Source organism: Salvia hispanica, chromosome 1 (assembly GCF_029641045.1).
Source record: "Salvia hispanica isolate PSC_SH4W2 chromosome 1, Shi_PSC_v1, whole genome shotgun sequence".
Lineage (NCBI taxonomy): Eukaryota > Viridiplantae > Streptophyta > Magnoliopsida > Lamiales > Lamiaceae > Salvia > Salvia hispanica.
This window is the reverse complement of record NC_142692.1, coordinates 6,431,416-6,459,311: the sequence shown is the minus strand read 5'-3', so window position 1 is coordinate 6,459,311 and position 27,896 is coordinate 6,431,416. Positions and strand designations below refer to the sequence as shown.

Here is a 27,896-nt window from a genome sequence, read left to right as displayed (position 1 = left end):
TAATTTAAGTAGTAATTCATATGGTGGATTCATTATCTTATTATAGGAGTATAAATTTATGGTCATGAATTCAAATTTACAAAAAGTTCATTTTTTTTATTTCACAAATTTACACCCGAATTTATACATATTCCACATACATTAAATTCACCACTCACAATTGATTGAGTTTTGAAAAATGCAATCTAGTTAACTCTTATACATGTTTTGTGACTTATATTATGAACACAATCCGTGAATATTAATGTCGCTTACTCAATATTCTCATTGTTTTTAATAAATATAGTTTGATTCACTATATAAATTATTATTGGCAACATTACTTTTATAAATTAATAAAAATAAGGTTCAGTTTGTTCTTTTATTCATTTATCTAAAGTTGAGAAAATAAATAAATTGATTTTATATTATTATTTAATTGGTAAAATTAATGACCTCAATAATTACTTACGATGTATTAAAATTAAAATAAATGTATAAAATAAGATAAATAACGTTAACATATCCTAAATGAGGAAGATGTTCGCCAATAATGCTCACATAAGTGACAATATTCCACTATATACGTATTACTAGTAATTAGTTTGGACGTAGGAGTCAATTAGATCTTTAGGGTGTGTTGGATGGGCGACTATTAGCTGCCGAACAAATGGTACTCATTTGCAGAAGTTCTTTGCTTGTATCATATCCTTGTGAATCATCACCTCAATGAAACACAAGCAATCTTTATTGGCTCTCATGGCACTATCAATGGCTTCAATCAGTTATTCCTCACATCCAACCTTCGTAGTCCAACATTTGCCTTTGCCATTGCAGATTGCATCAACCAAACCGGTATAGTTCCAATTCTTGATCACATTATACGGCCCGTCGTGAATCACTGCTTCGAGGTGTAGCCGCCGATGTTTATCAAGAAGATTATGCTATTCTACCCACATCCGAGCATCGTTGACACTCCTGCACCGTCATCTATAAATATAGCATCTCAACTTATTTTACAGCTATTGTCGTAAATTAGTATAGTAAGTGTTTAGATTTAAAGTTTTTATACCCACTTCCCGGATATTATTCCTCAGCTAAGTATCTATGAGTATTTATTTTTAACTAATATGCCCCCGGTCATTCACAATCGTATCTCTTATTCATCCATTATTCATCTCTATTTTTCATTATTAATGGGCTCTACAATACTACTTTTTTACTTAATTCATAATTAAGAAACAAAACCTCCAACCCCTCTATCTTTTATCAATCTCTCCTTTCACTATTCATGGATCATAGTACTACTTATGTTCTTTAATTTAAATGCAACTAATAAAAATAAATGTTTAATCAAAAAAATTTCATTAAAAAACTGAAAAGTTACCAATTAAAATCTTAAAAATTAAAAATGCATAATTTAAAACAAACATAATTAAAATCCCAGAAAATAAAAAAAGTATATAATTAAAATACTAGAAAATAAAAAAAAATACACAATTAAAATCATTCAAAATTACTCTGTCGGCAACTGCGGATCATCCTGAGACGCTGGCGTCATTGTCTAAACAGGGGGAGACCCAATTGAGCCCTCAAGAACTGAATCCCATCAAGGTGTAATTGTAATTGGATTTGCATCATACGGGAAGAAAGTGTTCGTGAGTGAAAAATGAAGTGATGAAATGAGGTTATTTATAGGTAAGTGAGGAAGAATTAAAAAATAAAATATTTTTAAAAAACTACCAATTTTATAAATATTTAATTAAAAAAAATCTCGAATCTCTGATTTGTTTTTAAATAATACTCTCTTTGTTCCTTAAAAATAGAAACTTTTGAAACAATATGGATTTTAATGCAAAATTGGTAAAAAAAGAGATAGATAGAAAGAAAAGTGTGTTAATGGAAAACGGGTCCCACCTCACTAGAGAGAAAGAAATTTCCTGAAAATGAAAGTATCTATTTATAGGGGACGAACCAAAAATGAAAGAATTTCTATTTTTAAGGGATGAAGGGAGTAATAATATTAAATCGCGAAAAAACGATGTCTATTTGCGGGTCGGCGATTGGGCGGCACGCCCAAATGCCAGCGCGCCACATGGGGAGAGGGGCGCTGGCTCGTCACCTTCCCCGCCAACGCGCTGCAACCAATATAACGAGTCACGTAAATTTAAAGTTTTAAAATGATTTTGAGGAAAGGGAAAGTGGTTAGTTTTTACTACTATATAATAAGAATTGACATTAATACCCTTTAAGTTTATTTAGTAATTTTTTAATTTAAATTATATTCCACTTGACATTATTTGAACCACTATATTTTACTATAATCTAATTACTAAGATTTACTCTTAATTTGAAATTGCTAATTACTCCTAGTTAGCAATTGATCACAACTCATTGCACGTAAATACATATCCCATGTAAAGTTTCTTTTTTAATATTAATGCGTATGCTTTCAGATTTTCTAATATATCATTGTCGGATAACTTCAATCAAATTACTTCCTCCGTCTTCCATTAATTATCCACTTTTGTCATTTTTGTCCTCTCCGTTAATTGTCCGCTTTAACTACCATAAATGGTAATTTTTCAACTCACTTTCCTTTACATTTCTTATTACCCGTGTTGGACCAAAATGAATAATTATTGGGAGATAGATGGAGTAATATTTTGTGTGAGTCATTGTAATTTAGATATTTTCTGAATTCTGAAATGTGTTGGTTTAACTTTTCTAAAGATGTCAACTCTTTTATGACGTGCATATGGTGCCATTGATTAATTGGGAGAACTTTGCACGTGAACTCCACAAGCGGTTTGAAACGAGCTTCGCTTTGAACGAATATGAAGCATTATGTGCCAATACGGAGGATGGGTCTTTGGATGAGTACGTTGCAACTTTTGAGAATAGACTAACGCAACTTATCGAGCTAACAAATCAACAATAATTTGTTTCTTTGGGGGACTAAAACCTTGTTTACGGTTACAAAATAAAAAATCAAAATATCGTAAGATATTCACATGTAGTCCAAATGAGAAAAATAATTAACTTTCTCGACTCCTCTATGTACACCCATAGGTTGATTTGTTGATGGCATCACACCAACCTGAGTTCCATCCTACGAACGACAAGAAGCACACCTGGCAGCAACCTAGATGCAAACTATTTGCGAACATAATAAGGTACAACTCTCTTCAATACTTCATGACCCTCGATCATTCTACAGAATGGTCAATGAAGAGTTTTGAAAACACGTCAATGCAAGGACTTGTTTCAAGTGCATATTAAAGTTTGGAACAATTTATCGATGTCCACATGAGACTTTACAAGATTTAGTTGGGGACGACGATGATGAAACCAGCCAACTCAGTGATGTCCACACGTCATCAAGATCGTAGGATTGAAGGATGTTGATCTATAGAACTTCGGGGGACATTTATTGTTGAACCAACCTTGAAGACAATATCATTTTCAAGGGTGTGCAACGATATAGAAATATTTAATGAAGGAATGTGCTACCGCTGTTATACATTGTGCATGGAGGTTACAATGTTATGCACGCGAGTTAGTCAGTTACCAAAGTAGTGGTTGAGTGGGTACTATTACTTTAATTTATCGTTATTATTTTGTCTTCAATTTCGTAAGTACAAAACATTTAGAGACGTGAAAGAACATTCATCTTTAGAAAAATCATATTAAGTGAACGACTATTCCAGTCGGGGATCTTCATTTTTTAATTTTTTACGATGCATCTCTACATTTCTTAAAATCACAAATTGCAAAACATTTCTATTTGTTCCCTTAATTCATTTTTCAAACGAGCTCGATGGATGATAGCCGCCTTCATTACAATTCAAGAAATCCCATAAAAATTCAGAAAGGGAAAAGCTGGAAATGATGGATGAAGAGCACAAACACAAACAGAAACCAAAGATTGTAACTTTAGTGGCAATTATATGTACAATTAATATAATTTTTTTTTTTTGTGGTTAATATTAGTCACATTTACAAGAGCATAAGTTAGGGTATGGTATCATTTGTGTCACCTTCCATGTTTGCCACGATTCAAAATAAAATGGAAACTGAACTCCATCGCCGCAATATCTTTATAGGTTCGAAACGGAAATTGGAGATTTAGAGAGAGAGAAGATGAGTAGCAACGCAGAAGTCGGAGGGGGAGGGGCCAGCAATGGAGGATTGTTGTACCACGAGGTACAAGAGTCGAAGCTGTGCGCGGTGCATTGCGTGAACACGGTGCTGCAGGGCCCTTTCTTCTCGGAGTTCGATTTGGCGGCCTTGGCATCCGATCTGGATCGCACGGAGCGCCAGATGATGCTCGGCTCCTCCGTCACCGGAGATTTTGTCCCTGAGCTCTCTCACAACGTCTCTCTCGATGGTGACTTCAGCATCCAGGTCTGATTTCTCCAAACTTCGAATCTGCATATTTCTGTTTTTGATTGGGCGAAAACACGTTATTCTCTTTGCGGGAGAAGAAATTCAATTTACTTTTGATCGGTTTTAGGTTAAAGATTGGATTTTTTTAGCTTCTGATTCGTAATTTTATATTGGGTGATATATGAAGGTTTTAGCTGAGATTGTTTATTGAACCGAACAATTAGCACGATGTGAAATGCTTTCCTTGTTTGCCTGTATAGATTGTTTATCTAATTTTGAGTTATAGGGTTTCTATCCTCCTATCTTGTGAGATTATAGTTCTACTTAATTTGCACTATCCTACTGTTTTTTAGGTAATGCTGATGTTTTAGGAACTTCTACATTTTATTCATTCTTTTTGAAATGGGGTTATGAGATTTATTTAAAAAAGCCATTTTCATTAATGAAGCTGTGGAATTGCAGCTTCCCGTTCTGACCACGTATGCTCCGTTTTTCAGTTTCATACACGTGTCGCTTGTTTCATATGACTAATTATGACAAGCTCGGGTGATATTTGGCACTCTAATTGTTAAGGTTGCTAATTTGGAAAACCACATTTGTAGTGCAATGTCACGTTTTCTACGTCACTTTTTGTTTGTTCTTTCTTTCTTTAATCTCCTAGAGTGATGAAGAGATAGAATTGAATGGTACACTCTTGTGATGATGAATAAGCTTTAAGTTAATAATGGGACAGTAGTATTTGGAACTCTAATCTTGTTTTAATCTTTAGATGAGTGATTATGACAATCTGGGGTGATATTTGGCACTTTAGCTGTTATAGTTTCCATTTCTAATTTGGAAATCCACTTTTCTAGTGCGATGTGGCGTTTTTTATGTCACTTTCTATGCACATTTTGTTTGTTTGTATCTTTATTCTTTAATTACGAGAGTGATGAAGATATAGAGTTGAGTGGTACGCCCTTGTAGCTGATCTTATGTAAATGATTTGCTGACTAGTAAATATAACGCCCTGGATTTGGTATATGCGCTACCCACGTTCTTAGCCAGCTGCCTGATTTGTTTTCTGCTTTGTACTTAGTTATAAATTTAAACTGTCCATTGTTTCAAACAATCAGTTACAAAAGTGTTGCCAGCAATGAACCATAAGTGAATGTTTCTTTCATGCCAAACTAGAATATCTGACCTTAGACCCCAAGAAGATAGATAAGGAGCCAACCAAATAACTTTAGGCTTTAGACTTGTATAGAATATTTTTTTGTTCATAGATGCTAGAATTGCTTATTTGTCCTAGCCAATTTTCAAAAGCAAGATAGTACTCCCTCCGTCCCGGCTAAGATGACACATTGCTTAGCCGGCACGGTATTTTAGGAGTTATTGGTTAAAGTGTTTAATTGGAGAGAGAGAAGGTGAGTGTAGGTATTAAAGTAGAAAGATGAAGAAAGATGGATATTTTAATAGGAGTGAGAAAAAGTGGTTGAGTGTATTAATTGGAGAGAGAAAGTTACTAAAAAAGGAAATGTGTCATCTTAGTTAGGACAAACTAAAAAGGAAAACGTGTCATCTTAAGCGGGACGGAGGGAGTAGTATATAAGTTATGTACAAGAATTGCAAATATAATGATTACTTTCTTTGTGTATATGGCCTTCTCTGCTTGTAGGTTCTACAAAAAGCTTTGGAAGTGTGGGATTTGCAAGTCATCCCCCTCGATAGCCCTGCTGCGGAGCCAGCTCAGATTGACCCAGAGAAGGAAAATGCCTTTATCTGTCACTTGCAGGACCATTGGTTCTGTATCAGGAAAGTTAACGGCGAGTGGTACAATTTCGACAGCCTCTATCCAGCGCCAGAGCACCTCTCGAAGTTTTACCTTTCAGCCTACCTTGACTCACTGAAGGACTCCGGGTGGAGCATTTTTCTGGTGAGAGGAAATTTCCCAAAGGAGTGGTCCGTTGCATCCTCTGAGGCCTCCAACGGGTTCGGGCAGTGGCTTTTACCCGAAGACGCAGAGAGGATTACCAAATCGTGCAACATTGCATCAAGAACACAGAAGGGAGTTGGTCAGCAGCAGCAGCAGCAGCAGCAGCTCTCTGATCCCTACATTCAGTATGATGATGGACAAATGTTATTTGATGATGAAGATGAGGATTTGAAAGCTGCAATAGCTGCCAGCCTGATGGAATCCTCTCAGCCAGCAGCAGCGACTACTGCTAGTGAAACGCAACCAGGCTCCTCGGAAAATGAGAACAAGATCAGTGAGGAAAAGAAGGAAGAATGAGAGAGGCGAGATCCTCATCATTGTTGAATGTCTTGCGTGCATTCTATGTTTGTTTTAAAGGGAACTGTAGAAACTTTATCTATCAAAACAATCAATATATGTTTGATTATATTCTTTGTGGCTGGCTGGAGACTAACATGCCATAAACATTTTCAAAAATAATTCATTAGCTTTTTTTGCTAAAATTTTGAGTGATTGCTTATGACGAAATGGTACAAGTCTATAACGGTTACTGTTTTTATCATTGCTGAACATTTTCAATAATTAATTCATGGTTTCCTAGCATATCACTATCAGTTTTTCATTACGAATGAACAATTATTTTTTGTTTATGACATCATATTAGTGAGTGAAATTTGATTTTTAAACAAATACTCGTATATTAAGACAATAATTTTATCATCTAGTTCTTGTAATCCATAAATAAATGTTCACAAGCTTGCGAATGTAATAATCTTGTAGACTTTTACATAAACAATGAATGTGTCAACACATTTATTTCGGGCACGTAATTCATAAACTAAACTCTTGAGAATGGAATAATAATTTTTTAAGAATTAGTACAGGATATTGAAGAAGAGAGAGGCCAAGAGAGTTCTCAAGAAGTTTCATCCAACTTAATTTTTATGACAGTCAGAAATGAATTGAGACAAGAGTTGTGCATTCCAACTCTTTCCCAGTGAGTAGTTCAGTCTCATTTATTGAAAAGAATGGCGCTTGAAGCATCTGATGGCTCTCTCACCTCTCTAGTTTCTCTGGCTTTTAAGACGACTCCAAACTTCTGACGAACTTTTTAGCCTGAAATCAAACAATTAGCAGGGAATTAGTTTAATGTATGCATTATATATGTTGCAGATGCTCACAAGTCACAAGGTCATATTGATGCAGTATTTACCTGCTCCAATGTCAAAAACATCAATACATTCCATGATCCGAGCCGTCCAAAGTTGGGGATGAAGCCTTTGTAGAATGCCAAAGGTCCCTGTGGATCATAACATTGATTACAATGGATCGATTTATCAAACAGCTAGTAGCATGCAAGCAAATACTATTCCATTTCATGTATATCAGTTGAAACTGCAGATATCTCTTCTTCGAGAGTATAGAAAGTAAAACCATGGGAAATATGTGGAGATTTGACAAAGAGAAGTAAGGTCATAAAAATCTATTCAGATTTCAGAGACAACTGACTTAAGAAGGTTTCTAAGTCAATTTAGGCTGTGAACATTTAAAAGGCAGTGGACAATGACAAATCTAAGACAACTATATGAATGGCAGGAAATGGCTGATTCATTCTTGAGCTAACCAAATAATCCTCAATCCATGGACTATTAGCAACACTTTTGGTGGTTAAGAAAATGAACTTACATCATTCTTCAGAGTCTTGACAAAGCAGTCCAATGTGCTTTTGTATGAAGAATCTCCCATCATTCTAGACTTCACCTATCAGAGAAAGCCAGTTGAGTCACAATTAGCAGGCCTCACTCAAGATGCAAAAAAGCTCTTTACCACGGATAGTTCTCCTTCCAGGAGAGAAGCAATCAAATAATCTCTGCAATAGTACAAAATGTTATATTAAACAGGTGTATTAAGTTACCACGTCAACGGGAGAGCCGATGCAAACTGCAAAGAATCCAGCTCCTAAACCAGAAAGAATATGGGTGACAACATTGTCTGTGAAACCTGGGATTTTCAGAATTGTCTGTAAAAAATACAAAATTAGACAACAAGTCAACAACGCAAGACACCAACCGGTTTGTAGCTAAAGATGATAAAATGTTAAACAGGAAGATGATTAAGTATGAAAATACCTCCTTCACTTGATCATAACTGGCTAATTCAGCAGCATTTATGATAGCATTGCGGGCAACGTTGGGTCCAAGTCCAGTCCACAAAGCTTTAACTCCTTCCTATATTTTCAACAACAGTATAACCATGAGGCACCAAGTTGGATATGGATTTTGCAGGGAGCAGGTACAAAGACATGGATTTAGTGATTGTAACCTGTTTCACGATCGTAGAATATGCACTGACAGCTCCAGAGTAACGCCTAGGGACACCAGGAGGCAGCTTTCCCTCAGACTGAAGTCGTACTTTAACAAGATCAGTAGGATTGGCAATCATTATACCTAAGGCGCCTGATAATGTTTGAAACTTTCAGTTAATATTTCAAAAGCAAATATTAATCCAAGACCATGAGCATCCACAATAAAGCATTTAACAGGATAAAAATACTCCACTTTATATGTTGAAACTATAAACGAAACGCATAACAAAAAATGGAATATCATCTGCAGTGTGTTCTCACCTGTTGTAATACCAGCAAGTATTTTCTTTGATAATGGCACATCCCCAACATGATCTTTCCCAACATATAAGTTCCTAACCTGTCAAACATAGGCACAAAAGTAAAAAAAAAAAAAATCGAAGCAGATAAAGCAAAATTAATACAAAACTCAAGGAAAAACGTACAGGTTCGTACAAGCCAATCCTTAGACCTCCAAACAAGAACTGACGATGCAGACCCGGCACAATTCCCTTCCACAGAGAAGCTAACCCCTCTTCTCTTGCAATAGTTCCTACAGTTCCTAGCATTCCCTTATATTTCGGCAAAGCCTCCCCCGCCACAGCTTTCTTTTGCAGTTGAAGCCGGACCTTGGCAGTGTCCAATGGAATAGTACAAATCTATTCACAGACAGATAAATTAGCTCAAACACAAATATCAGTGGCCAAATTTATTGCCTCTCTAAGATAAATTAGCTTAAACACAAATGAACACAGCACTCAAGTCAACAAATTTGAGTATAAAATCAACCAGGCATAAGAAAAACATCAATTTTAAATCAAAATCTTAAATCCACTGACATCAAACTCGATACAAAAATAATCCATCCAAAAAATTCAAAAAATCTTCGAGCATTATACAATCATCCAATACTAAAATTACGGATCAAACAATTCAACAGCTAATCACATCGACCTAAGCAACTTCAACATTCAAACTCAATTTAATCCACTACAAACAGAAGATCGCAAACACATTGAAGCCTAAAAAAGCGATTTCCTAAAATCAACAGCTCAGGAAGACAATCAGATCAAACAACCAACAACACCGCACCGAATCACACCAGCAAAAAAAAAGGAACAAAAAAAAAGGTGTATACCTCAGCGAAGCAAGCCGCAAAAGCGCTACTGGCAAAGGTTCCAGCGAACGAGATGTCCGATTTGGCTGTGCCGTGCCCCACCATCTCCGAACAGCAATAAACCTCAAACGGAACAGAAATTCTTATCACACGGCCGAAGATGGTGAAAAGTGATAGCTGGCGGCGGAGATAGAGAGATTAAAGCAAAAATGCGCCCGATGCGTAACTGCCAAAGAAGAATCTCGGGAAAAGCGAAGGAGAGGCAGCGAATCGCGAATTAGGGAATGCAAATTGGTGAGCCTCTGCTTCCATTGTCAGTCGTCACCTCCATATTTATTTCGGAATTTATTGCCTTTTACAGTGCTATCACACTCACTTTTTAATATTCCACTATTCTTATTTTTGGTAATTCAAATTTTCACCCAAAATATTGTTAATGTTATGTCATATTGATAAATATAGCTTTTTCCAGTGCAATCACATTCACTGATTAATATTCCACCCTTCTTATTTTTGGTAATTACACCTTTAAAACAAAATAAGTATTTCAAATCTTATTTTATAGGAATACTGACATCTAATATCACGAAACCTTCAAAAAGTTGGATTTTTTCCACAAACTTTAAAATTGGTAAATAATATCACGAACTTTACCCCGGGTTTATTTTTTCCCACGAATAAAAAAATTCTCACAAATAATATTATAATACGGATTTTTTTTCGTAATTTCTCGACAACAATTTTGAGATCTTCAAGTTTTTCAATCTTTGAAGATAGTTTTTCTTGAAGCACACCCACCAAAATTGTTCTTCAATCTATTAAAATAACATGAATTTTTTCATTCGTGGAAAAAAACAAACCCGGGATAAAGTTTATGATATTATTTGTCAACTTTAAAGTTCGTGGGAAAAACCCAACTTTTTGAAAGTTTCGTGATATTAGGTGTCAATATCCCTATTTTATAATGATATATAAAGTTTAAAATTTATAAATAATAGTAATACAATGTCATCTTGTTTATACTCACTCTTTCACAACATAATGCAAAATAATGATGCATTTTGTACTAATGTGAATGAAGCAATGACAAAACGCGATGCGACTGAAAACTTTTATAACAAGAAATAATAGTGAAACAAATTATTCACATTTATACATGAATAAAGTAATAATTCATTCTTATTATATTTTTTTGATCCATTTGTCTATAATCATTGGTAAGTGTTTAATCAAATTCCACCTCAATTAAAAACAGTAACCAGTACTTTTTAAGTGGAGACTTTATTTTATAGCTATGCTGCTCACTTTTGACTTACTACTACTATTATTTTCATTTATATGTATAGAGCACATTTATTTCATTTATAGGCATACAGGAGAATTTCTTCCAACATACCAACCACAATAGCAAATTATCTGTCCAGGCAACAGCCCAAGTTCATTGCACTGTAAATTATGGCACATTTTGTATTTTAAGTCGTCCCATTTTTAAACGGACAATCCCAAAATGAAATCAATCAAAGCCCTATTTTCCCTTTTATGATATTTAAACACTACAATGAGAAGAGTATTCAGTAATTTAAAATTAAATTGAAGTGAAATCCCTCGAGATTAAACACTGGAACAAATCCACCAAATGAACAACATTCATACAACTTAATCGTGTAAAACTTACAAAAGCGGATTGATTAGATTAGTTCTTAGAATTTTTTTCATTAAACTCATGTAAGCAATAAGCCAATAAATTTGCAAACAAGTGAAAGGATTGAAGAAACAAAAATTCCAGACGTATCATCAAAGAAATAAGAAAATAGCAAATGTGCATGTAGACACAAATGTCTGTAAATCAAAACGATCGATTCTTGAATTCAGAGTGCAAAAAAACAGAAAATGGGACGAGACAGAATATAAGCCTAGATAAAAAAAAACTATAAATAAAATCCTTATGAGTAGTGCTGGGCTGTAGTCACCTAATGCTCCAACAAGTGATCTACAAGTCACGAACCACTGCAGAAATAACAAATGAATTCAGAAAAGAACCAAGAAACCAAAGCAAGCAAAGAGATGCAGTTATAAACTACATGAAACAGATTGAAGTTCAAACACATAAACATATGGAGTAAACAAATCATTATACTACAAAGCATAAACTAAGGAGGACAGAATATGTGAAACTCAATCCTAAAACCAGAAAAAGAGACGCAAGACTGATTTTTTCCCTCTGTAGATGTAATGTGATTTTCTAAAAAAAAATTGGATTTCATAAATGATAAACCTCAGATGATTTACATCAATATACTGAAGAAAGCATATTTCAATCACAGGACCAACTTCAATAAATTGATGCATATAGAAAGAAAGCAACTTGACTTGAATTTGGAATTTTACCTCAAATGTTGCTCGGGTACATCATCACCCTTACCCTAGCTCCCTGTTTCACAAAGTGTATGACGAATAAGCTATTAGTAAATCCACTTCAATAAAGCTTGAATATTCAATGAAAGCTTGAATATTCCATGAAAGCTTTTAAATGAAATGCAGATAATGTGCACAAAACATAAAACCATTCAGAATCATTGTAATGAAGTATACTGAAATTATGATTACGGCATAAACAACCATCACAAGTTCTGGATTTCCCACTAAAGACATACCAAAAGTTTATAACAAAATAATTATTGTAATACAAAGGCTTCTCCAGGTATACCCATAAGAGATGGGGATTTTTCAATTCATCAAAAACTAGAACTAACAAGAACTGGAGCTAACACAACAATAAGCAGTCAAAAAAAGATTGGTTCACTAGTGCATTAGCTCAGTTCATCCCTAGTTAGTATTAAGCGAACTATGCAGCAATTCAGTTCTAAGCCACTTATAGATCTTATAGTAAAACACAATGAGATGAACCACCAACAATTTCGACTGATTCATGAGTTTGTCAAAACCAATATATAGACATAAACCGAGGCTGGTGTGGAACATACCATGGATTTGGGGGGAAGGTTCGACTTGAACTTGGCGCGAACGACGCCGCTGTTGCCATGGGGGCGCGTGACCTTTCCCCAAATGCATCGGTAATGGGAGCCGTTCTTCTTCACCTTGGCCTTGTAAATGTACGCCATCTTCTTCCCGCGGTACCACGCTACTTCCTCCTGCGTGTTCACTCCCTCAATCTGTATCAGTGAAGTGTTTGGGTACTGATTCGACTTCGACCTATTATCAACAATCAATAAGTAAATCCGCAAAATCATCACATTTTCCTCCCATAAAAACGCACACTCACACAGTTAACCAAAAGACAGAGCAAGCGCGATCTGTTTTCATACCTTTTGTAGCCGAGGATTGTTCCACGAACGTACAATCTGAACAAAAAAAATAAAATTAAAATCAGAAATTGTCGTAGGATCGAGCAGCTGTACATACAAAGAAGACGGAACCGTGAAATCTAACCTCACTCTCTCTCCCTGTCTTCCTTTCACCATTTTCGCCGGCTGCAGAGGTCTCGATCGATTTGAGCTGAAGACGAAGACGACTGACGGAAACCCTAATTCTTGCCTTTATATGGGTTTTAGGTGTGGTTCTGTGGGGATGAAATGGGCTATGATATGGGCTTACGTAAAAACCTTCATTTTAGTGGGCCGTTGCTCATACCCAATTGAAATTGGACTTTCTGCTTAGTTCATAACTGTGATTCTTAATGTTAAATTTATAAGTGAGAAAGAGGTAAAAAGAAAACTGTGTTACTGGAAAATAAGTCTTTATCTTATTGGAGATAAATAAATTTCCTTAAATATAAAGTTTTTATTTTTAAGGAATGAAGTGAGCAATAATGTAGTAGTATGAATTTTATATTTTACCCTTAATAACCCACATATTAATTTTACTAAATAATTTATCATTTAACTTTTCCTTTTCTTTTGGAACTATACCCAGTGTTATTAAATTTCCTGAAGATTTCTTGAAGATTTCAGCTTTACTTTGTTACTTCGGATCTATACTGAGAGCATCTCCCTTTGGAGTTTGGAGAGGTAAATGGACATGTAAACTTATATAACTACCATATTTACCTTTTTTTCATAAAAAATCATTCTCCAATGGGAGATGTATTTGATAATGTATTATACCTTTTCCCATTTTGAAGAGGTATCTTTATGGAGAGGTAAAATTTTATAACTACCATATTTGCCTTCTTTTCATGAAAAACCATTCTCCAAGGGAGAAAGTATTTGAGAAGGTATCATACTTTATATTTTTTAATGCATTTTGTACTATTATTTTATGTTTAAAAAATTATTTACCTTTCTATATACCTTATTCCTTTGGAGTATGTTTCTTTTTGAAATGGTATATTTCACTTTTTGAGAAGATATATAAATGATATACCTCTTTTATTTATCCTTCCTTGTTGGAGATGCTCTGATAGATGGAGTACTAAAAGAGCATCTTTAAGAGGAGAGGTAAATTAATATAACTACCATATTATCTTTTTTTTTTATGAAAAATCATTCTCCAATGGGATAGGTATTTGAGAAGGTATTATACCTTTTTCCATTTTGAAGAGGTAAATTTTATAGCTACCATATTTGCCTTCTTTTCATGAAAAACCATTCTCCAAGGGAGAAGGTATTTGAGAAGGTATCACACTTTATATTTTTTTAATGCATTTTGTACTAATATTATTTTATATAAAATCATTTACCTTTCTATATACTTTTTTCTTTGGAGTATGTTTCTTTTTTAAAATGATATATTTCACTTTTTGAGTAGACGTATAGATGATATACATTTTCTATATACCTTCTCCCTTGGAGATGCTCTAATGGGTTCGTAAAAGATGATAAAATAAACTCAATATTAATTAATTAATTAATTAATTAATTAATTAACTGATAAATTAATTAATCAAAATGAAAAAAGAATTTGCTTTAATTACTTTCGCTTAAAATAAATATGTCTTTATCATACCCCATGGATTTTTTGGATTTGCCTTGTAATTAAAAATAATCCTGGCGAATTATGATCCAATGTTCTGGTGAATTGATTAACACTTTGAATGTGTTACATCGTCTTATTATTCAATTATTTGATCATATAACTTTGACAATACAAGGAGGGAAGGGAAATAAAATAAATCAATAAGTAATTGATCAGTTTTTTTTTACATATACTCCATTATATTAGAGCTTTTGTCAGTATATCATTTTAGTCGAAACAAAGTCATTATATCACAGCGACAATGTTTTAGAACATCAAGAATAATGAATTGCCAAATTGGAGAGAGAATATATACCTCAAAAGAAGAAGAAAACGAAAAGCAAAGAGAATAATAAAGTTGTGTTAGGTTGCAATATGTTCATGTAGCATCACTAATTGATAGACCTCTAATTTTTTGACATCTTGTAAATGAATATAGAATAATAATATTGCAAAACAGTCGTGCACTGAGCTACACAAAACGTGCAGAAACAAATCGACATTGTCCCATTACCAACCCCATAAAACTCTTCCCACGATTCTAATTTTTTCCTATCTCTCACCAATTTTTTTTTTTTTAATTTTCAATTAAAAAAAAAGATACTGCATTTTTAGTTCATGGTTATTGCACTAATATAATTTGCTATCCCTATTCTTAAAAATATTCCAGATATCCTTGAACGTAGATATAATGCCGTTAGAATGATTTTTTTGGACCAAAATATCTTCGAAGCTATAAAAATTACTCCTATTTTTGTACTTTTTTCATGAGAATGAGAACCGCCATTTTGATTTATTTGCCACGTACTTTTACGACTTCTCTTGAGAGAATACACTATAAATGAATGAACCAAATGCAATCGAAGCGGCGGTTCTCATAAAATAGTCATAAATTAAACGTTTCTATAGTCAAATGATATTTGAGTCAAGAAAGAGTTTTTAAAAATGCAAAATTTCTTCCAACAATATTTATCGATGCTCATAAACGCATGGTAATATGTTTTAAAGTATAAGAACAACTAGAAATTGATATCAGTGAAATGACTGAAAATTTAGTTCCCTCAACTAAATATGATGATGTGTTGATGATATTTTTTAATCTATAATCTTTTAGTTGCTAGACCACCAACTAAATCATTCCATTAAAACTTGGACCAATTCGATGACATGTCGTAGGTGGCTCGAATCATATCACCCCTAATTGGAATGCAACCAAATTCCTAGAAAAGAAGTCCTGCAATTATTATATAAAATAGTAGTATGGTATTTATTTTGAGAGCGTGTTGGACTTTTTATGAAATTTGTTTATCATCATTCTATGATTTGCAAAGTTGACCCTGCCTCCCCGACAAAAGAAGAAGTATATGCGAAACTGGCTTATATTTTTAAAATAAACTATATAATCATATAGCATAGGATTAATATAAATACGATATTAACATATGTTAACATAATATTAAATACTTATTACATAAGTACTGTGCTATGTATTTCACATTAGCATCATTATTTTTGAAGTTATACAAAATGCAAATTGATGATTGATTATTATATGATTTTTTTAAAGTTAATGATGTCTAAAATTATAATCAAAATAAATACATGGAGTATAAAATAAAATAAATAAGAATAATTCGACTATTCGGCGATGATGTTCACATAAGCAATAATATGCGCACTACAACCAATTCATCTAATTAATTGGATTTTTTTTATTAATGGCTAAAATTTAGGACACAAATTAAGAAAAACGTCTTTAAGTCGTAGATTTGTGCATTTAATTGATTACACTATTTGAATATGTTTTTATGGTGAAGTAACATACAAACATCACAGTTTTTATCATGTATTGTCAATTTTGAAGAAGTCTACTTCAGTAATCAAGCAGTCTTATTAGTCGTAATGTTGTTTTTTTCATGTCACGTCCAGAGAAATATGAAATGTACACGGATCATAATTCACTCTTTATGTTTTTTGGGACATATTTAATTTATCTATATATTCACGAAGTAAAAACATATAAATTCGTGACTTTAAATGATATTCATTGCATTATTAGTTTATGTGGCATACATTATAAGTTTGAAATTCTTTTCATTCTATTTCTATTACATCAATTCAGCTACGAAAATATTATCACAGAAATAATCTCAAGGTTGAGTGAAACGTTTCAGAATTATTTTCCCCAAAAAACTGACCTTTTTATAATAGAAAAATAAAGTGTTGAAAATTCTTTGAAAAATGAAATTCCCATGATCAAGACGATACGGCAGAAAATTCTGGAATTTGTTACTAAATTTTTCACCCTTCAGGAACGTGAACGTGAAAGTAGGAAATATATTTTGGTCCAATTAATTTTACAAATGTTGAGATATTTATCAACACTACACATACACACATTAAACAGTAATAAAAAAATAAAAATAACCAGTTAGATGCATAATCGTTTCAACTTCAAAAATAACAAGGTATTTTCTGATCATGTATCGTTTTCGACAGTAATTACTCATACGTAAGTGAGTTATGATGAAACAAAAATTATGTATTACAATTAATATTAGTTGCACATAAATGTTACAAACTGTTAAAGAGTAGTTTAGGCAAGGGAAGTAAAATTCATTCTATAAACGATTAATAATTAATGAGATGGAAGTTTAATGAACGAAATGTATGTGCATTCCATTTTTGGAAAGTTATATCAATTTTTATTTATTACGTAGGTCTCACTATCCGATCCATTAACACTACTTTCACTATCATTCTCCTCATTTCTCTTACTTCATCAATTTTGTTTAAATTCCTGTGCGATATTCATTGTCCATATATTTATGGAATGTAGGGAGTAAAAAAGTTGAAAAGTAGCAGATTATAACTTGTGAGACTTCTGCCAAAATGAATAGTATATAGGATATCAAACTACTAACCCATCCTAGTATATTAATCTACTCACTTACTACATGTGTCAGAGCCACATAAACACATCATGTTAATTTCACTTTGTTATATACTCATTTATAAATTTTGATCTTTAACGTCATATCTTCTTGTCTAGATGTTTTAGACGTTAATATCGACATTATGCAAGATTTCATACTTTCATTTTGGATAAAGGACTGATTTTGCCTTATCATTATATCAATTATACAAAAATATTCCACCGTTTAGATGATTAAAATTAGTACCTATGAATCGTTTCATTTTAGGAGATGAAAATGGAACAAAATCGACCATTTATCCACTTGAATTTTGCACTATTATACATGGAGTATATAAATATAAATATTCCTTCTTTCAATTGTAGTAAGGAGTATACTATTTATTAATTTCACAGTTTGAGCAACTACTTTGTTCCACCTTGGCCTATACTATCTATATATAATGATCAAAGCATAGACGATTTGCAAGAAATTAAACGTGCTTTCTCTCCCTCTCCTTTCTCTCACTACTTTTCTTTGCCCCTAACATTACGCTTAAATCAATTTCCTGTGAAAAAACCCCCCAAAAAATTAAAACCCCACAATTTAATAAAAGTCTATTTTAGCAAAATTAACAGAAAGAAACGGTTTTTCCATCCATGCCTTCTTCCCTCTCTCCCACACCATCCAACTTTCTCTCACTTCTTTGAAATTTCACCTCCCTCGTTCCATGTCAACCGGCGGTGCAACCGCCACCACCTCCACCTATTATACTCACCACCGCCGCCGCGCCACCGACGAGAATCCATCGGAATCAGAAACGGAGGCGGACGAATTGACCAACATGGAAGGCAGGCAGAATCTCCGCCCTCCGCCGCGGTGGTTCTTGAAATCTCTGGCGCCGAGGAAGCGCCGCTGCCGCACGGTTTTCGTGATCCTCCTCTTGATGGTGGCGCTCTCCGCCTATCTCCGATTCTTCCTCTTGCTCCGCGGCGGCGGGGCGGTGGCGGATAGGGACACCATGATCGTCCGCTTCTTCAAGACCGATCTCTCCTCCTCCGCGCACAAGGCGCTTTTCGAGACGGAGCTCCGCTCGCATCCCGCGGCGGAGAGACGCCGCCGACGCCGCAAAAAGAAAATTCCGGTGAGTCGAAAGTTGCGGCCAATTTTGTTAAATTGATTTCAAATTTACTTTCTTCGAGTTCAATATACTTAATTACCAATAAATTAGTAATCAATCATATTTAATCTATTTTTTTTTTCTATACTACGTTTACTACTACTAGTGGGCCGCGGCATTAAATTAATTAACGGCGACATGAATAATCAAACTTAACCTGAAATTAAATTCCGGCCACTAATAACTTCATTTGGTCAAGAAATTTGGTTATGAATTTGTGTATGATCATTCAATTTGTACGAACGATATTGTACTATTTTGGTATTTTTGCTTATTGAAAATAACGATTTAGCATTAATCGGAGCTATGTTAGTAGTTGGCCACGATGGTGTTTAGTGGGTGTGATCAAATAACGGTTGAAAATAATCACATTTTATTTTTCTCACTCAAATCACTCTTAAACGTTGAATTCTAATGATTAACCGAACGTTGCGCTCTTTCTTTATTTTAATTTTTAAACAAACAGAAATAAAACATAATTCATCTTTTTAAAAAGTCTCTTTTTTTGTGTTGCATGTACTAATATTCAATTTTCCCTCCAGATTTCAGAAATATGGAGAAAACCCTACAGTGGCGATCTATACCCTTGCACTGTACGGCCAAAGAATCGCATCAGTACGTAAAATTTTCCCCTCATTCTCTCTCTTTCAAAAATCAAGATTGAATCTTTACAATTTGGATTTCAGAGACATCAAATGCAACGAATGGGTATGTTTTGGTTCAAGCAAACGGGGGACTGAATCAGATGAGAACAGGAGTGAGTCTCCATCTATACAAAATCAAGATTGAATCTTCAATTTTTTTTTTCTATATTAGTACTATATTAAAGGAATCTAAGAGTAAGTATCAATTGCAATAGATATGCGACATGGTGGCGATAGTGAAGATCATGAATGCGACTCTTGTGCTTCCTTCGCTCGATCACTCAAGCTTCTGGACAGATCCTAGGTATATATATATAAACTGATTGATCGATTTTTGGATTTACTTTGATGATGTATTTATGGAGCAGTGATTTCAAGGATATCTTCGATTGGAAGCATTTTATTGAGGTTCTAAGTCTTGACATTGAGATCGTCGACAAGCTGCCGGAAAAGTATGCAAGAGTGAAGGCTGTCAACAAAGCTCCCATCTCTTGGTCTAAGGTAATCAATGAGTTTACAAGCTACAATTGATTGTGTGGGTGTGAATTAGGCCTAAAATTTGTTAGATCATGTGTGAATTAGGCCTAAATCTAGATATATACAATGTCATCTATTGAAGTGTACCTATGAGAAACCAACTAATTACTACTACTAGTAAACTATATTGAGTGATCAAAATCATGAATTAGACCTAACATGAGGATTGTTGAATTTGTTGGGTGCAGGCAGGGTACTACAGAGACATGGGAACATTGCTGAAAAAGAAAAGAGTGATAAGATTCACTCACACAGACTCACGCCTCGCCAACAACGGCCTAGCCCCGTCCATCCAGAAGCTCCGGTGCCGCACAAACTACGAGGCCCTCCGCTACGCCCCGCCCATCGAAGACCTCGGCCGCAAGCTCGTGGCTCGCCTCCGAGACCAAGAAGAGGACTACTCCCCCTACATCGCCCTCCACCTCCGCTACGAGAAGGACATGCTCGCCTTCACCGGCTGCAGCCACAACCTCACCGCCGCCGAATCCAACGAGCTCCGCCGCATGCGCTACGCCACCAAGCACTGGAAGGAGAAGGAGATCGACAGCCGCGACAAGCGCGCCCGCGGGGGCTGCCCCCTGGCCCCCAGGGAGGCCGCCGTCTTCCTCAAGGCCATGGGCTACCCCTCCGCCACCCGCGTCTACATCGTCGCCGGAGAGATCTACGGCGAAGGGAGCATGGACGCGCTCCGCCGTGAGTACCCCAACGTGTACTCGCACTCGACCCTGGCCACGCCTGAGGAGCTCAGGCCGTTTGTGGGTTACCAGAACCGGCTGGCTGCGCTCGACTACATTGTGGCGCAGGAGAGCGACGTGTTTGTGTACACGTACGACGGGAACATGGCCAAGGCGGTGCAGGGGCACCGGAGGTTCGAAGGGTTCAAAAGGACTATTAATCCTAATAGGTGGGTAAACTGGTCTTTTGGGATAAGTTCTCCCGACACACCCTTTTTTTATTTTTATTTTAATATAGGATGAGTTCTGCTGTTTGATCTAATTTGGTTTGTTACGTTGACAGGATGAGTTTTGTGAAACTGATGGATAGAATGGACAGTGGGGAGATTTCGTGGGAGGAATTTGCGGGGAAGGTGAAGAAAATGCACGAGAAGAGAGTGGGGGCGCCGTACCAGAGAGAAGCAGGGCCGACGCCGAGATTAGAGGAGAATTTTTACGCTAATCCTTATCCCGGTTGCATATGTGATAGGTATCTAAACTGAAGCAGGGGAAATATGGCTTATTCTTTTTTTTGTTTTTCATTTAGATGAGTAGAGATTATTTGATTTTATTGTTACGCTTTGATCGATCAGAAATGTTGAGGAATGTAACTTTTGTCGAGAAACATTGCAGAGAAAAGAAATGAGTAACACGTTCTAACAAGAAGAACTACATACTTATGCAGAGATATTTTATGTTGGAGGGAGCAACAAGATGTTTTGCAAATTTTGTCGATACTGTTTCTGTTGAAATTTATAAACAAATTCAAACTAAAGTTAGCATAATTTTTTTAAAGAAAATCTACTTTTATTACTGCAATTTTTTGATGTTAATCTTGAAGGAAATGGGAATATATAAAAAAAATATAGAGGAATACAGCACTTAGTCATTTATACAAGTAGATTATACGTTGATTTTATTATCACACTTATGAAAAGTCCTACTTTTATTACATATTCAGATATTCTTGATGTTAATCTTGGTTCAAACTTCAAAGAGGAATGTATACAAAAAAACAGAGGAACTAGCCATGGGTTCAGGTTAGATACAACACCTTTCATTTAGACAAGTAAATATAAGTAATTGATTTTATCGCCACGTTTAATCGATGAGGATGTTCATGAACGTAACTTTGGTCAAGAAACATAACAAATGAGTAACATGTTGCTATTCTCCGTGCAATATATTGACAGAGCTAGACATTTCATGTTATGAGTAACATGTTGCTATTCTTTGGGCAATATATTGACAGAGCTAGACATTTCACGTTGGAAGTCCAATTTAAGATTATGCTATTTTGTGAGCTTTTTCGCTAAAAAAATCGGTACACATATGAAACTCAAACCTACCATAAATTTTGTAAAACCCTTGAAACGTCGTTTAATTACAAATTGTTGATGTTAATCTTTGGAGCAAAGAGATTTATTTCTATACAAAAATACAGAGGAATTAACCATTGGTTTTGGTTAGTCGCATTCACAAAATTAGGTTTATGTTAGTCACAACACATCCGGGCAAAATATCAAATTCACAAAATTTATAGTACTCTATATTAACTCATGGGATGGGGGGTTACCAGAGTCAAAGAAGTATGGTGTAGTATTTCTTAAGACATTATTTAGGTATTAGCTTAAGGAGCACTTTGTCTACTCAGTTTAGGGAGTTTCTAATTAATCAAAGCATGGTCTAATATGTAAAATAATCAACTGATTTGCTGTTTAAACAACAGTTCTTAAGGAAATTAGGCTGGAAGCCATGTGGTGAAGAAGAACAATTAGTGTGAAAGTGTACAACTTAAGCATTCAAGAAGTGAGCTTATCCCAGTAATTAAACATAGAGTGAGATGCTAATTTGATGATTAAAGAAACCTAAGTGGACAATAATTTACACAGAATGCTAATTTTAACAGCTGCTTAATACACATTGAAGTAACATTTGTTTGAGCGTCCATTATGCGTAACAAGGATTGAGTATTCAAAGGATAAGATGGTTAAACGTGCTTAAATTTAATCAATACATTAAAGTAAATGGTATATTAATTTACCTCATTTTTTATCAATCTATCTATCACTCAAATAAAGTCTCCCTAGTAATTTTTTTGATAAAGATAATTATTGGTTTTGCTCGCTTAGTGGACTATTATTAATTACCATTATAATCCAAGTTGGCCCAACTACTGTTAGCCCAATCATGTTTCATCACAACTACAAATTGAAAATTTGTTGTACACTTGGGCTTTTCCTTTCTTAAGAATATAGGCAATAATATCAAGGTGTATTATCATTTTCTCAAAAAGAAAAGGGATTATTGTCATTTCATCAAACCTAAGTGTAGAGTTGGGTAAACAATTTTCGGTTATTCGGTCAAGAATTGAACCAAAAAATTTGGTTCTTGGGTAACCGTTAACTGACCTAATCGGGTTTGGTTCAGTCCCGGTTCCAGTTTCAAGGGCGGGAAGTTATAACCACGGAAACGATTTAATAATATATTTTATTAACTTACTATAATTAATATTGTATAGTAACTTTTTTCCTTTTATTTCTTTTTTTCCTCTTTTTCTCTTATTCACAATTACTCTTGCTCTTTATTTGTTTTTCTTATATATTCGAAGAGTTAAAGACACTGATGGAGATAGAGAAGCTATATTATTTTTAATAAGAGATAAGGATTCTAAAAACATTTTTCACCTTTTTTTAATGTTATTTCGGTTCCTGGCCAGGTAATCGAGAACCGAACCTTATTCGGTGTCAGTTATGGTTCTTGATTTTGTCAATTTTGAGCATCGGTTGACCGACCGATCGGTTCGGTTAGGAACCAAACCTCTCCCTGCCCTAGTTAAGAGCCTTAAAGTTAATATATGATGGTCTTGTAAACTTTTTATCTTTTTCCATACCTTAATAGCAACAAGCCAACAACTTGTACAAGAACTCAACCTATGATCATTAATATTCCAAATATTTCACATTTATGATTGAAGTTTCTATGAAATACAGTCAATTGAAACACACTAAACGACACAAAATTCCTACTATTGATTTAAGAACAGTACAAATTACCATTAACAAACGACAACCCATACATTTGAATCAATGCACGTTGGAAAAGCAATTTTCACATAAGCCCATAATTTTGGGTTATGCAATCTGGTCCGTTCAAATATTTCTATGTATAGTGTGAGTTAATTGACTCATCAAGCTGCATTGAAATGTTAAATTTGGGAAATTCAGGCAATAATCATGCGATACAGAAATCCAACACACCACGAGTAATGTTTTAAAAATACAAAAATAAAGATCTATAAGTTTAAAATGAACCAAATTTTTTATGGATAAATAGTACTTAGAAATATTATGAACCATCAAATAATACTACTCAACAAAATTTTAAATCACGTATCATCAGAGTCCCATGAATTAATTGCACGTTCTAGTTTGGCAAGGGCTAGAAAACTCGAATTTATTATTTTCAACATTATGATTCGATGACCAAAACAATCTCAAGGATTTGAAAAAAACGAGAAGTCACATCCCCAATTGCCAAACCTATCATTGAGTTCCAATTACAAAAATATATCCTTATTTTGTAACTCATTTATAGTAAACCTTTATTAAATTGGAAAAAATTATTTTAATTAATTAAATCTGCGCTTTTACCGTTCGATTTCCTCACGATCCCACCAATTAAAATATTTTGCAAGACAAATCAATAATTTGTTAATTTATATATAAATTTTAAAGTTAGTATGAAAAATTAGAATATATTAAAATTTTAGAAATTACTAACAAATACCCCTTTATTTATTTCAGCAAAGTGATTCTAAAATTAAGTATTTTGAGACATGTTTTAAGTACAATGTAAAATAAGCGCAAAAAAGAGCATTACTTTAGTTTTGAGAGCAATTTATATGTTGAATTTGGAGGTCGAGAAACTACACTTCTTATTTTGAATTTGTACACGAAATTAAACAATTAAATAGTACTCCACTCCACAAGACAAATGATAGGGTTTAAAAACAAATAATTAACTAAATACGACCTAATTAACGACAACCAAGCACGAAAATTAAAGAAGCGGATCTAATTATTTTTATATTGTTTTTCCATTTATGTACATACTTGAATTATGCGGAGACGTGGGAGGCATTTTATGGTTCTACTTCTACATACATCGCTACCTAATAAATTTTATTCTTTCGTAATCATGTAATCTATATCGTAAACACTATAAAAATTAAAGGAATATATAATTATAATATAAAGTAGACCGTTTAAATTACAAGAATCTCAAGGATACGATTGATTGCCTTTTCTTTTTTCAATGTCTTATATAATAATATTTTAAAAACGAGTAGGCATGTAAATCAATAAAATTACCATTTCATGATTCGAACAATCGGGTCGATTTGATAATATTCGGTTTAGAACATTGTGAAAAATTATATATTGTGTGTCCTAACTCAAATATAAAGTTGTTGTTCGACACTTAACTGGCGTTTTTGCAGTGGATTGAACAATGTATAAGTTTCTAATCGAACTAGTCAGACCGATTCGATTTTTAAAACATAAGCTTTTTAATAGTATTTTATTGTTGGGAGCATCCCACTTTATGAAGATGGTTGGATGGCTTTGCTTTACAATATATTTGTCGCAAGCCCTCTAAATTAGTGGTAAGCGTGTATAAAAATCAATTAACGTGACGACCTAATAATGCAAGAGAAAATCAAAAAATCTATAAGCAAGTATATATTCAGCATACCTAAATCGGAAACTTTCAACTAAACATGCTGAGATGACATCCTCACACGTCTATACAATACTATTATTTCAATTATTCAGTTAAAATAAAACTGCCTTCACAAACATACTTTTACTATAGTACTTTTACAATTCTTTTGGATAATTATGTGGCTTTGATACATATGAGTAACTCGTTCACATGACCAAAAGAAGGTTAATAAACAAAATTAGCCGATTTAAGAGCATTTATGCCTCTATAAAATCAAGATTGATTATATATTACAGCATAAAAATGAATAATGATGATTTAAATCATAAATTTGGACAAAGTCTACCAATCTCAACGAGCTTCAAATTTTTTTAATTTTCTCATTTGTGTACACAAAGATGCCTCAGCTTTTTATTTCCTTTTTCCCTTTTTATTTTATCAATTAAAATCATTTTGAGCATCCCAAAAAATTGCTAGGGTGTGCACTCGTCTGTCCCATAAGAATATGCACTTTCTAATTTTTTGGAAACTCTTTTAGCTCTAATGAGATGAAACTCATTCTCACTAACAATACTTTTTGTTCTCGCTACCTCTCTCTTATTTTAATAATTTTGCATTAAAACACGTGCTGAATCCAAAATGCATATTCTTTTGGGATGGAGGGAGTATATGGACGAGACTACTAAGAAAAATCACTCAAATTACAAAATTAGTTAGGTAGAAATGTTATCACCCAAATTACCAAACTAATATAGTTGAGAATGCATGCAACCAAACCCTCATATTTCTATCTCACTCCAGTCTCCACCTTATATAAAGAAGAATCTCCCATCACAATCTTCCATATCAAACCATAATTCACTTAATTCCATCTCCAAGAGATCTCAAGAAGCCAAAGTTACAAAAATACCCTCACACCATCAAATGGCTTCTTCAATGAAATCGTGTTTGCTTCTTTCCCTCGCCTTCTCCATTTCCATTCACGCAGCTTTTGGTAACAATTCTTCTTTTCCAATTAGTCACGCTTTATAATTAATTTTGCAAAATTTCACATAAATCCACACACACTAAACGTGCATTGTAATAATTTTTTTTTTTAAAAACACGCAGCTGATGTGATCTGCGAGAATCTGCCGGAGAATCTGTGCGCCTTCGCGGTGGCGACGTCGGGGAAGCGATGCGCGCTCGAGAGCTACAAGGACGAGGGAGCCGGAGGTGTCGTGGAGTACACGTGCATGGCTTCCGAGGTGGTGGTGGCCGAGAGACTGGCCGGACGCATTGAGTCCGACCAGTGCGTGGCCGCCTGCGGCGTTGACCGCAGCAGCGTCGGGATTTCCTCCGACGCCTTCATGGCGCCAGAGTTCATCTCCAGCCTCTGCTCGCCGTCGTGCTACCAAAACTGCCCCAACATCGTCGACCTCTATTTTAACCTTGCCGCGGGTGAAGGTATTTTCATTAAATTAATACTCTCTCCGTCTCGACTTACATGGCAGTTTCAATTTAACATCACATAAATATTAGTACTACTTAGTTAGTAGATTTTGAGACTTAATTATTTTAAATTGTGACGGACCAAAATGATAAATTTAATACTCCAATATGCTCAATTTTCACTTAGCATGAAATAGTTATGTTGAGTGTCAAATTTCTTGTTTTTAAATTTTGTAGGTGTGTTTTTGCCGGCACTATGTGAGAAGCAGAGATCGAACCCACACCGTGCGATGTTGGAGCTTCTTAGCAGTGGCGGCGCGGCCCCTTCTACGGTGGATGATTCCTTTGCTCCGGCTCCAGCTCCGGCTCTATCATCTTATTACTACTAATATATACAAATATATATTATTTATATAATTATATAAGTATAATTTTGAACTTATAATTCATAAATTAATGAGAGAAAGATGTGAGAAGCCAAGCATGTAATTGGTGAAGGAGATATTATATATTGAGGGCTGTATTGGTTTTTTTTCATGTTTTTGTGTGGTTTTGTAATGTTACCAATTATTAATATTTATTAATATCTTTTTATTACAATAAGTCTAAGCTTTTGTTTCCGAAATAATTCTTATATGCTTATTTTCAGCCAATTTGTACTTTTATTCCTATCCAATATGACGCCTCATTAACTACTCCATTTCATAAAAATTTATTCGATAAAAGTGAATGTAGTCTCTTATAACTTTCAATGTTATGACTTTTTCATTACTTCTTCACATATATATTGAATATAATACTTAAATTACACCAAATTAAATTAACATACTAGCTCCAGGCAATTAAATATCATCGCTTCAAATATACTGGAAAGATATATGCATCATTCGATAGTTGTGTAATTATACCAAACTTCATACTTACCTTATTAGTTTTGATAAATATTTAAGTACAAATTCACCCAAGACAACGAGTATCGAGGTATATGACAACG

The 27,896-nt window shown here is 34.4% G+C and overlaps 5 protein-coding genes across 6 annotated transcripts; 3 read left to right on the top strand and 2 right to left on the bottom strand.

The window, feature by feature from the left end:
• Window positions 1-4,016: 4,016 nt before the first annotated feature.
• On the top strand, window positions 4,017-6,825 carry LOC125223096 (ataxin-3 homolog). The gene is made up of 2 exons (XM_048126069.2): window positions 4,017-4,386; window positions 6,026-6,825. Exons 1-2 carry the CDS (start codon window positions 4,123-4,125, stop codon window positions 6,638-6,640), a joined length of 879 nt encoding a protein of 292 aa, XP_047982026.1. The 5' UTR covers window positions 4,017-4,122; the 3' UTR covers window positions 6,641-6,825.
• A 331-nt stretch (window positions 6,826-7,156) lies between these two features.
• PUMP1 (plant uncoupling mitochondrial protein 1) lies at window positions 7,157-10,106 on the bottom strand. Its single transcript, XM_048119895.2, has 9 exons — window positions 9,805-10,106; window positions 9,113-9,325; window positions 8,949-9,027; window positions 8,645-8,778; window positions 8,452-8,550; window positions 8,238-8,342; window positions 8,009-8,083; window positions 7,536-7,622; window positions 7,157-7,438 (listed from the first exon to the last, which is right to left on the bottom strand). The coding sequence occupies exons 1-9, from the start codon at window positions 9,886-9,888 to the stop codon at window positions 7,403-7,405; spliced, it is 912 nt and encodes a 303-aa protein (XP_047975852.1). The 5' UTR covers window positions 9,889-10,106; the 3' UTR covers window positions 7,157-7,402.
• Window positions 10,107-11,548: 1,442 nt separating this feature from the next.
• Window positions 11,549-13,370, bottom strand: LOC125217777 (large ribosomal subunit protein eL33y-like). Its single transcript, XM_048119311.2, has 5 exons — window positions 13,234-13,370; window positions 13,110-13,145; window positions 12,768-12,996; window positions 12,172-12,214; window positions 11,549-11,790 (listed from the first exon to the last, which is right to left on the bottom strand). The coding sequence occupies exons 1-4, from the start codon at window positions 13,263-13,265 to the stop codon at window positions 12,173-12,175; spliced, it is 339 nt and encodes a 112-aa protein (XP_047975268.1). The 5' UTR covers window positions 13,266-13,370; the 3' UTR covers window positions 11,549-11,790; window position 12,172.
• Window positions 13,371-18,190: 4,820 nt separating this feature from the next.
• Window positions 18,191-21,483, top strand: LOC125223648 (O-fucosyltransferase 19-like). The gene is made up of 7 exons (XM_048126893.2): window positions 18,191-18,816; window positions 19,395-19,467; window positions 19,539-19,609; window positions 19,712-19,800; window positions 19,865-19,997; window positions 20,222-20,937; window positions 21,051-21,483. The coding sequence occupies exons 1-7, from the start codon at window positions 18,403-18,405 to the stop codon at window positions 21,247-21,249; spliced, it is 1,695 nt and encodes a 564-aa protein (XP_047982850.1). The 5' UTR covers window positions 18,191-18,402; the 3' UTR covers window positions 21,250-21,483.
• Window positions 21,484-26,303: 4,820 nt separating this feature from the next.
• On the top strand, window positions 26,304-27,505 carry LOC125224340 (uncharacterized). 2 transcript variants are annotated; one of them, XM_089062406.1, is made up of 4 exons: window positions 26,304-26,465; window positions 26,582-26,917; window positions 27,140-27,163; window positions 27,209-27,505. In XM_089062406.1, the coding sequence occupies exons 1-4, from the start codon at window positions 26,396-26,398 to the stop codon at window positions 27,289-27,291; spliced, it is 513 nt and encodes a 170-aa protein (XP_088918532.1). In that variant the 5' UTR covers window positions 26,304-26,395; the 3' UTR covers window positions 27,292-27,505. The 2 variants fall into 2 exon arrangements, with proteins under 2 accessions (XP_088918532.1, XP_047983679.1); XM_048127722.2 differs by having other exon boundaries at window positions 26,306-26,465; window positions 27,140-27,505.
• The last annotated feature ends 391 nt before the right edge of the window (window positions 27,506-27,896 follow it).

Coding starts and splice junctions, on each gene's coding strand:
- LOC125223096 (XM_048126069.2), top strand. CDS start 4,123: ATGAGTAGCAACGCAGAAGTCGGAGGGGGAGGGGCCAGCAATGGAGGA. Junction 4,387..6,025: donor ATGGTGACTTCAGCATCCAG/GTCTGATTTCTC, acceptor CTCTGCTTGTAG/GTTCTACAAAAAGCTTTGGA.
- LOC125223648 (XM_048126893.2), top strand. CDS start 18,403: ATGTCAACCGGCGGTGCAACCGCCACCACCTCCACCTATTATACTCAC. Junction 18,817..19,394: donor GCCGCAAAAAGAAAATTCCG/GTGAGTCGAAAG, acceptor TTTTCCCTCCAG/ATTTCAGAAATATGGAGAAA. Junction 19,998..20,221: donor CTCCCATCTCTTGGTCTAAG/GTAATCAATGAG, acceptor TGTTGGGTGCAG/GCAGGGTACTACAGAGACAT.
- PUMP1 (XM_048119895.2), bottom strand. CDS start 9,888: ATGGTGGGGCACGGCACAGCCAAATCGGACATCTCGTTCGCTGGAACC. Junction 9,326..9,804: donor TTGCGGCTTGCTTCGCTGAG/GTATACACCTTT, acceptor GTCTGTGAATAG/ATTTGTACTATTCCATTGGA. Junction 9,028..9,112: donor GGATTGGCTTGTACGAACCT/GTACGTTTTTCC, acceptor TATGTTTGACAG/GTTAGGAACTTATATGTTGG.
- LOC125224340 (XM_048127722.2), top strand. CDS start 26,396: ATGGCTTCTTCAATGAAATCGTGTTTGCTTCTTTCCCTCGCCTTCTCC. Junction 26,466..26,581: donor TTCCATTCACGCAGCTTTTG/GTAACAATTCTT, acceptor AAAAACACGCAG/CTGATGTGATCTGCGAGAAT. Junction 26,918..27,139: donor TAACCTTGCCGCGGGTGAAG/GTATTTTCATTA, acceptor TAAATTTTGTAG/GTGTGTTTTTGCCGGCACTA.
- LOC125217777 (XM_048119311.2), bottom strand. CDS start 13,265: ATGGTGAAAGGAAGACAGGGAGAGAGAGTGAG. Junction 13,146..13,233: donor AGACAGGGAGAGAGAGTGAG/GTTAGATTTCAC, acceptor TTTTTTGTTCAG/ATTGTACGTTCGTGGAACAA. Junction 12,997..13,109: donor ACAATCCTCGGCTACAAAAG/GTATGAAAACAG, acceptor TGTTGATAATAG/GTCGAAGTCGAATCAGTACC.